Here is a 9,780-nt window from a genome sequence, read left to right on the forward strand (position 1 = left end):
TCCTGGAAAGCACGTGTCTAGCATACTTATGGTGCTGCCTCCCATCACCAGCACCACACAAAAGACAAAAGGATTGATGGTCACCAAACTGAAGGCTTGAAGGTATCCCCAACACCTACCACAGATTCTCTAGAATTCTTTGGAAAATGAAAAATAGGAAGAGATGAGTGGGTTCTAAATACAGTTTTTCCAGGTATGGATTTAGGAAAATTCTATGGCCTAGCAGAACTTTCTCTTGTCTTCATAGGCAGGGATTGTTCTGTCTCTGCTCACTGATTTCTTGGGTGGTGGGGGCATAACCCAACTACCTTGGCCCCCGTTGGCCAATGGAAGTTCATTTCTCTACTGCTTGGCCTCTTAGGTGCTTGAACCCAAGATTTTCCAGTCTCAAATATTAGGACAACAAGAATAGATGGGAGAGCAAAGCACATGTTTAGAAACAATGAAAGGCTTCATTGGCCTTGACACATGAGATGTGTGCACACGCTTTGGCAGGTCAGAGATGAAAGAATCTCTGCCTCCTTGGGAGGGGCGGATGCTAAAAGCACACTTTGAGGGAATATGTCCATCAATCCCTTCTCTGCTGTGGGTCTCACAGAGGAGATCCAGTGCCCAGGAGGGTGTTGGGGATGGGGTTCCAAGTCTACACCCCAAGTGGTCTTGATCAGCTTAAGTCCCACACAGCAGCCTGAGCATAGATCAAGCATGGCTATTGGAAACCTAGACTTTGTCTTCCTCCCCTCAAGTCCTAAGAGTGAGCAGTGGGAGGCCTGGAGGTAAAGGTGCTGCATTTGGGTTCATGTCAGCACATGCAGACATTGCCATCTATCTAAAATCGTCTGAATGGTGGGTGCTGGTCTCTGTAATGGACTGGCTGCCAATCTCAACTATTGCCAGGGGTCCTGTGGCCAATGAAGTTTCTTGCCAATTAGATACAGCTTTGATCTCCCTTAGGTTCCAAATATCCAAATTCCAACTGAAAGACAGATGGTGAACTGATCTTAAATGCACAAATTTCAGGCACCCTGCTGAGCTCCATATTTCTCTATCATCCTCCAACTTGTTTATCTTTTTTTTAGGGGGGTGGGTTAGTGTTTTGTTTCCTTAACTCATCAGGCCTTGAATCTGGTGGTTATTCATCTTCACTCCTCAGATGTCAGATTGAGGAATGGGTGCATTTAAAGGCAGAAATGAAAGGGCACCCTGGTCTGAGAACAAAGACTATGGATCCCATGATGGAGACACTATCCGTGTCTCTGTTTCCCAAATGCATAGGCAGCAAAAGCCCTCCATGAGACCAGAGGCCTCCCAGAGATACTGAAGTGACTCACCAGGACTGCCTTCCAGGACAGAGACAGACCTGTGTAGCTGGAACACCATCACCAACAGCAAGCTTAAGGGATACTTTTGCAAATGTGTGCTTTGAAATAAACATGTCCATCACAAAATGGATCTAAGCAGTTTTAACAGTTGCATAGTAGCCTAGTGTTCTCTCTTCCCCTTTCCCTTTCCTCTTTGACTCCTTTCTTAAGCAAACAGAGAGAACCTTCTGTGTGACTTGACTTGAGGTCTGCCACACCCACAAGACAGGGCTGAAGCTCTCCCGATGCTCTCTTAACTGTGAAGTGGGCAATGTTCATGTGACAGTATTCGAAGCAAAGCCCATCACCTGGTTCACACATCTTTTCCTTCCAGTCAGAATAGAATGAAAGCCTCCTATGCCAACTACTCAGTTAGGGATGGTGTTAAGGGAAGAAAGCGTGCCCTGCAGTGGAGATTGGGCCTGTGCTGCCTCAAAGTCAAATCGCTCTTGGGGTTTTGTTATTGTTTCTCAGTATCCAAGTGCGTTTTAATTCAGACAATTTAGTTCAAATATCTGCTACCTCAATCCCTGCTGCTTCCCTCTGGATTATCCTTTTACTAAGACCTCTCAGTCACTTGAAGGAACTTTCCAGTTCCCAGCTTTTCTTGTCCATAGGCTCAAGACTGTCAGAAGGTTAAGAACGAGGGGGTAGAATGTGTAAACATCCTGCCTGCTTGCTCCCTAAGCAGTTGGTTGAACTTCCTCTCATTCTGACAGTTTCAACAATACTGAGGGGGGGATTGAGGGGAAATGCCAGAAGGCAAATATACACAAAGGCAGCCATCCTGAAAAAGTCCCCATAGGAAGGGTAGAACCTTCTTCTCACAGAGTTAAATAATTAAGTGGTTTTGTTCTCCACCCTATGAGGGAAAGGGATCCTTTCCATCCTAATTAGCACCAGTAGCTCCTTTTCTTCTCTGATGAATGAAGGGATAAGAAAAGACTTTGAAGCCTCCCCACCCCCACCACCCCCACCCTCCATCCCCCACCCCCTACCCCTATGACTCCTCATGTCCTGATCAGGAACCAGAGGAACACATTAAATCAGTCAATTATGGATTTGAAAAGGGTGTGGGGGGCCTGTCAAAATATCCACAAAACTCCCAGCAATGACAAACCAACACACAGCTCCCCCCCCACCCCTGCCCAGGCATATCAAATGCAATTGGAAAATACCTGCCCATCCCAAGTCACCAGACTCTTAAGGGGAAGGTGCATATTGTTTGCTGAGAGTCCAGTCCAGTCTTTGAAATTGATGTGGGTCTCCCCTCATCCGGGACTTGAAAGTTCTGAAAGTAGTGGCAGCTGCCTGTGTTGCTATGGCCACACTGTCTTCAGCAGTCTGTCCCAGGTGTTGGGCTGTGGAAAACAAAAGATTACAGTGTTGGAAGCTGCTACTGGGTTCTGTCACATCTACTTCTTTGGGTCCTTTGCCTCCACTCCACATGCACTCACAGGACAGATAGGCTCCCCTTGGACTGCACTGCTGAGGTTGGGCTTACCATCAATAGCCAGCTAATTCTTCCTGTCCCTGCCTCCCAGTACAATGGTCTGTGCCTCCCACTCCGCATCTGCCCACCCAAGCTACCCAAGTAACCTGCAGCTTTTTTACCTGTACTGGTTCTCCAGGGCTCGGCTCTCTGCTCGCTCGGGAACCCAGGAATAGCTGTCAGCAGCATTCTGGGGCTTCTTCTCTTTTATCTCCTCCTTCTTGGCTCTCCGTTTACGATAAATGAGAAGCCCTAAGGCCAGAGCCAGCAGGAATGAGATGGCCACCACAGCGCCCAGGATGTAGAACAGAAGCAGCTTCTGCCCATCAGTGTCGCTGTCACTGTGTGCCGCCACAGAATCTTCATGTGTGGGCTTGCTGTAGCCAGTGGTCATGGGGAGCTGTGTACCCAAATTCATCCAGACACCAGATGCCTCACTAGGGACTGGTATTTCTGGTGGAACAGAGGCAGTGGGGGTATCTGATCGGAGGGAGGGTTGTCCTGTGGGATGTCCTCCTTCGGAGACATTCTCAGAACCTCTGGAAGAACTGGGCATATAAGTAGGAGGCACAGTATTCCCCTTTCTGTCACCTTTGCCTTCCTTTTGGGGAGACCTGGTTGGTGGTTCTAAAGACACAGTGTCCTTGATACAAGAGACCCCATTGGGAGCCAGCTCCCAGCCTGGCTGGCAGCCACAGCTGAAGGAACCCTCCGAGTTGAAGCACAGGGTGTCACATGGACTGCCCCTGGAATCCGAACACTCATCTATATCCACACATTGGGTATTGTCTTTCCCAGACAAGGTATAGCCATCTCTACAGGCGCAGTAGAAAGAACCACCCGTGTTGATGCAGCGATGGGCGCAGGGTGAGTGGGTAGCGGCACATTCATCCACATCCTCACAGGCCTCCTCTTTGGGGCCACTGGGTTGGTAACCCACCCAACATTCACATAGGAAGCCTCCAAGAGTGTTAATACATTCCTGGGCACAGGGGGAGTCCTCACATTCATCTATATCCACGCAGTGCACTTGGCTAGTGTCCAGCTGGTAGCCACTGGGACACTGGCATGTGTAGTTTTCACTGAAGGGTACAGGATGACATGTGCCCCCTCCCGTGCACGGATTGGAGCTACAGGGGTTCCGAGAAGCACAGGTTATTAGGTCATCCAGGAGTCGGAATCCTGGCCGGCAGCCACAGCGGAAGGAGCCATCCCCACCTTCGAAGCAGTCCTGCTGGCAGCCCCCATTGTTGAAACTGCAGCCCAACTTGGGACTGATGCAGAGGGGGCCTGAGCTGCCCCAATGGAATACACCTGCAGTCTTTTCCTTGCATAGGAAATAGTAGCTCTTACTCTTAGCCTCATCCCCACAGGCTACATTGGCTACAGAGGCAAAAGGCACAGCCTCCAGGGAGGAGGTGGTGGCCTGGAAAGGAGTGGTATAGGTCACCTGCCCTGGACCACCCAGGGCGAGGGGACGGCACATGCCTTTGAAGTTGAATTTGCACAGGAAACCTTCAATGCTGCTACCTAGACCTTTAAGAAGCCCACAGGAGCTCTCATACCACTTGGGGAGTTTGCTGGGGCTAGGTGTCAAGGACATGTCCAGTAACAGGGACACACAGCGCTGAGAGGTACAGGATCTCTTGCCCTCTTGGTACCAGTTTGAATAAGCTGTGTCGTTTCCACCCCCCACCCAGCTGAAGCCCTTCATTGGCAAATCATTGTACGTACACTTGGCCTTCTCTCGCTGGAGCCCGATCCAGAATCTGCCCATCCTGGCTTCCAAGGGTTCCTTGGTCTTCAAAAGCTGAGCCAGAGCTTGTTGGACATACCGGGCCTCCTCCTCGCTCTTCACCGTGGCTAGGTTGCCTCCATTCTCACTGCAGTGTTGCTGGGCTTCAGTGAAGTTCAGCTTGCCCCAGTGGACAGTATAGCAGGCAGTCCCCTGGCATATGACAGCCTCGGAATCAGTAGCAGCCCCTGCCCAGGACTGGCCCAGGAGCAGCAGGAGCACAAGCAGACCTGTTGAGGTGGCCATTTTGCTGTGCCTTCTGGGAGAGGCGAGACTCCTCCACAAAGACAGAAGCTGCCACTGGATCTTGGAGCTTGGCACCCTGCTGTGCTCCGAGGGGAGCTGAGGGCTGTGCCTCTGCTGCCAAGCCACCACAGCTCTGGCGCAAAGAAGGTTGCAGACTCCAGGCTTTTCACGTCCCCCTGACCCAGGGCGCATCCTGTGCTCCAGTGCTTCTTATTTCTCACCGGATGCTGGGGCTTCCTGCCGTGAATAGCGTTCTGACTCCTGTTGCCTTCATCACGGTTTTGTTGTTCACAGGACAGCGTTGCCGGTCTCTGGCTCAGAGCTGTGGAAACACGGTGGGGGTGTACAGAGGAGCCAGGAGATACCGCTGCTTTATTTTGGGTCCATTCACTTTTCCCATAGCATGAAGAGCCCCAGTGGCATGCTATCTAGCGAGCCGAGGCTTTGGGGGCCAGAGACTATAAAGGATCATCCAAGAAGCCCATAATAAAATTCCACTGCAGACTGCAAACCACCAAAGAGAAAGACAAGTATGTGAGACTTGAGATACAAGGCCATGGATGGGTAGAGTTTTCAGCCTTTTATAGAAGCAAACTGGATCTGCCTTTTTCCTATCTTGTGCCCCCCTCCTGTTTTGGGAGTCCTTTTTTTTTTTTCTTTTATTCTTCCATTCATGGACTTTAAATAGATAAGCATTTTTAAAATAGGATTTGGGCCGTGGGAATTTCTGGATTTTTCAACAATGCCAAGCTCCCTGAGAACATTAAACCAAATTGATTGAAAATAGGCCGTTTCCAGGGTTTCCTAGAGCATTGTGAAGTGCTGGGGTCACAAGAAAGATCAGACCGATAGGAAAATGAACCTGACCTCTCTTGTGGAAGGGGTCACATATCTCTGGCCCCCAGGCTTAGGGGGAGTTCAAAGGCAGTGCCGGGACAAGTCATATCCCTCACAAACACCTGGGCCAACCCTCCTGAATCAAAGGGTCTTTACCCAAGCCAGTCACAAGGAGGTGGAAACCATGTCTAATCGCTCCCCCACCCCCACCGTGCTCCGCCCTGCCCCAGCTGGACTCAGAGGTAAAGCCTTGCAGTGATTAAGACTGGGACTGGAGTGTAGTAATGACTAGTGACATGCGAAGGAGGCAACCCAGAAGACACCTGAAATAATATGTTTGTTACCACAGATCCTCAAGCCAGTGGGAAGTAGGGAGCCAAGGAGACACTCAAAGGGAAAGGAGGGGTAGAGAGAGGAGAAAGAGGGAGTGTCAAAGCCTGTATTGGGTTCAGGATGTTGTCTAGCCAAGTTTCTTTCTTTCTTTCTTTCTTTCTTTCTTTCTTTTTTTTTTTTTTTTAGGGCAGTGCCATCTGAGGTTCAGAACAAATAGGCATGATTCCCAAGGATTCACTCATACCTTTTTCTCAGGTGTCCATAGAATTCCATCCACCATATCTACCTATCCACCTAATTTAACCAAATCCTTTACATACCTACCACCAACCCATCCATCTATCTACTTATTCATCTATCAGTCTAACAACTTTTCATATTGTATGCTAGGTTAAACACTGAATTCCAAGAGGCATTCTTGCCTTCATGATTTCAAATATAGACCAATTTGAACAATTCACTCTCAAGCCACTTCATTGAAGATGTAAGGCAAATACTGAGTGACAGAAAAGACCATTATCAGGGTCATATCCTGGTAGTAGGAGGTAGGAGGTAGGCATTATGGAAGGGGACACAATGTAGTTAGACTCTAAGGCAATGGTTTTCAACCTCCCTAATGCAGGGATCCCTGGATATAGTTCCTTATGTCATGGTGAGTAACCCAACCACAAAATTATTTTATTGCTACTTGACTGTAATTTTGCTACTGTTATGAATCATCATAATAATATCTGATTACAGGATAGGTGATATGCAACCCCTGTGAAAGGGTAATTTGACCCCCAAAGGGTCAGGACCCACAGGTTGAGAACCACTGTTCTAAGGGTTATATAGCTAAGAATGTTGTCCATGTGGGAAGGCACACACACCAAGGCCTTGTGGACAAGAGAATGAATGTAGGACAGTGAACCTAGAGCCTGGGGTGTGGGAGGCAGGATGAGGACAAAGTCCTGTGAGGCCAAATGGTTTGGGATTTTCTTTGGAATCCTTTGGAGAAAATCAAGAAGACAACATAAGACAATTTTGTAGACAGTGAGCAGCGGTATTGAGGCACCACTCAGCAGGCAAATTTGAGTTTCCAAGACAAGAAGGGGATATAGGAACTGTGCTGGTCCTAGCTTGGGATCAATGGATTTGATAAATGTTGAAAATACAGAGCCAGCTGTGGAGTACAGGCTGCTTCTATGGCTCTGATTGACAGTTAGGGTCCTAGAAGGCTGTGTGCATTGGAAATGAGGATATGAGGTCTGGGACAGAGAACAGTGGAGAGGCATACTTCTTTACTATCAGCATCTCCCAGGTTGTCTTTCTTATTGAGGACCTACTTAGGACTCTCTATCCACCCCCAGAGAAAAAGAAGAGCCAGATTGGAAAGAAACTAGGAATGTGGTGTCTTTAAGCATCGACAATGGACATGCTGGGAAGTTCCTGTAGGGTGCTAAATTGATGGAAGAATTGGTCTTGGACTAAACAGTCACAGATCTAGACCAGGAGAAGGTTATGCTAGAATCAATGCTAGCCCATGTTGCTGCCCAAACCCAAGGATGCTGAATCAATGTGATAAATATTAAGAAGTGATCTGCCTTTAGAAACTTAGACTCTCTAGGAGGGAGAAGGTGAGTACTGACCTCCATCAAGCCCAAAACAATAGCCCTGGAGCCAAGGACACCACCTTCCGAGAGTTTCTTTCCAATCTGGCTCTTATGTCTCTCTTTTGTGAATAGAGATAGGATCAGGCCACAGTAAAATCCTGCCTTGCTCTCCCTTCTAAAATAAGGTAGGAAGCTAGGAAAGAAAGAGCAGCACGGGCATTCAGTGCTCACACAGTAGATGTGACCACATACTCCACAAAGCCTCTCTCTGAAGTACACATATGAATTTGTTCACACAAAGTGGAAAGGAATTCTCTTGATTATTCCCAACTCAGTTTTACCAACTCCCCCCCCCTCCTCCTCATCCTGTTAAGACAGGGTCTCATGGAGTCCAGATTCCCTCTAAACCTGTCCTCTACCTCCAAAGTGCTGGGATTTCGGGTGTGCACTACCACACGGCCATCCCCCTTCATTGAGGATACCTGCCTGACTTTGTTCCTCTGATCTACTGAGGAAGTGTCAGAAGTCACTGGAAGCCCAGGGTATGCCTAGTAGCTCAGAAATAGGCAGCAGTTTGGGGATCTTTATGGTACCTCACATGCTGAATTCCCCCATGGATACTGACGGACCACAAAGCAGATTATCAAACTTCTCCTTAAATGGCAGGAATCAGCAGCTCAAAGTCCAAAAGAATTTTCTTTGTCTGGTCCTTAGATAAAAGCCATTTCCACTATTCTAGAACTATCCCAAACCTGCCTTGGTCTCAAGTTATTTGCAGTCATGCTGAGTGCTCTGAGCTTTCTTTCTGAATTAATTTTAAAAGGTTTTTCACATCGTGCTGGGAGTGGAATGTTCTGGTCTCTAATCTAGGGACAGTTCAATCTCATTTGATAGCAGATTAGTTGCTTGGTGGTCGTTCAGGCACCTATCTGGCTTCTCTCTCTTATTTTCTGCAAGGTTTAGAAACAGACTACATTCTGCAAGGTTTAGAAACAGACTACATTCCTCTCAGAAGTTGCCCCCTCCTGTCCCCATCGTCCCCCCCCCATGCATGTGGACTCTCCTCGGTGTGTTTCTTCCTACATAAATGCACATTGAGTACCTATTGTGCACGTGGAAACATTATCTCCACTTGGGGTGAGGTGTCCTTCACCTTGTGATACAGTCTTCCTCTGAGACCTGGAACTCGCTGGTTAATGACTAACTAGCAGGTCCCAGGAATTCATCTCCCTCTGCCTCTAGAGCTGGGATTATAGGTGTGCATTGCCATGTCTTTCTTTATTTGATTTCCAGGCATGTGACTCAGGTCCTTATGCTCAGATGGCAAGCACTTTCCAATTGATCTGTCACCCAGCTTTTCCTGGGATTTTGGAGACAGGGTCTCATGCAGCGAGGTCAGGTCTTGAACTCACCTTATAATCAAGACTGGCCTTAAACTCCTGATCTTACTGCCTCTACCTCCCAAGGAATAGGATTACAAGCATGTGCCAATATTCTCAGTCTTTTTAAAAACTATCTTTTTATTTCTGTTGTGTCTCTACACTAAGTCCAAGCAGGGTCATTGATAAACCCCTTCCCACTCAGGAAACCTTTGGCTGGTCTAATCTTTAGCAATGTGATAGACCATTGTGTTAACAATGAACCTGTAATCCTCATGTGAGGCCCTTTTCATTACTTATACTTTAAAAAGCAGAGGTTAATTTAGAGAATCCACAGTTACAGAGAAGGCGTCTGCCTGTGTGAACCACTGTTAACTAGTGAGGGTTTAGCTCCCTAACTTACACAGAAGCCAGTAATACACAGAACCAAGATTTTGCAAAACATAAAACTTTGTTGAGGGCTGTTGTGTGAGTTCAGTTTAATCAATGACACTTGGGGTGACTAGCCCTATTGGGTCACGTACTTCCCAATCAAAACACCACCTTCTGGACCAAGCAGCTCTGGACTGGCAACAGAATTTCCGTAATGGATGGCCAGCAATGTAGGTCAGTGGGCAAAGGCACTTTTTGACAAGCCTGATGACCTGAGTTTGAGCCCAAGAACTCATATAGTAGAAGGGAAAACTAACTCCCATTAAGTTATTCTCTGACTCACACACACAACACACACACACACACACACACA

The 9,780-nt window shown here is 47.8% G+C and overlaps 1 protein-coding gene across 1 annotated transcript; it reads right to left on the reverse strand.

Moving 5' to 3' along the window:
- Positions 1–2,402: 2,402 nt before the first annotated feature.
- Positions 2,403–5,386, reverse strand: Cd93 (CD93 molecule). The gene is made up of 2 exons (XM_005072558.4): positions 2,976–5,386; positions 2,403–2,722 (listed from the first exon to the last, which is right to left on the reverse strand). Exons 1-2 carry the CDS (start codon positions 5,084–5,086, stop codon positions 2,698–2,700), a joined length of 2,136 nt encoding a protein of 711 aa, XP_005072615.2. The 5' UTR covers positions 5,087–5,386; the 3' UTR covers positions 2,403–2,697.
- Between the last annotated feature and the right edge of the window lie 4,394 nt (positions 5,387–9,780).

Source organism: Mesocricetus auratus, unplaced genomic scaffold (assembly GCF_017639785.1).
Source record: "Mesocricetus auratus isolate SY011 unplaced genomic scaffold, BCM_Maur_2.0 Super-Scaffold_100004, whole genome shotgun sequence".
Lineage (NCBI taxonomy): Eukaryota > Metazoa > Chordata > Mammalia > Rodentia > Cricetidae > Mesocricetus > Mesocricetus auratus.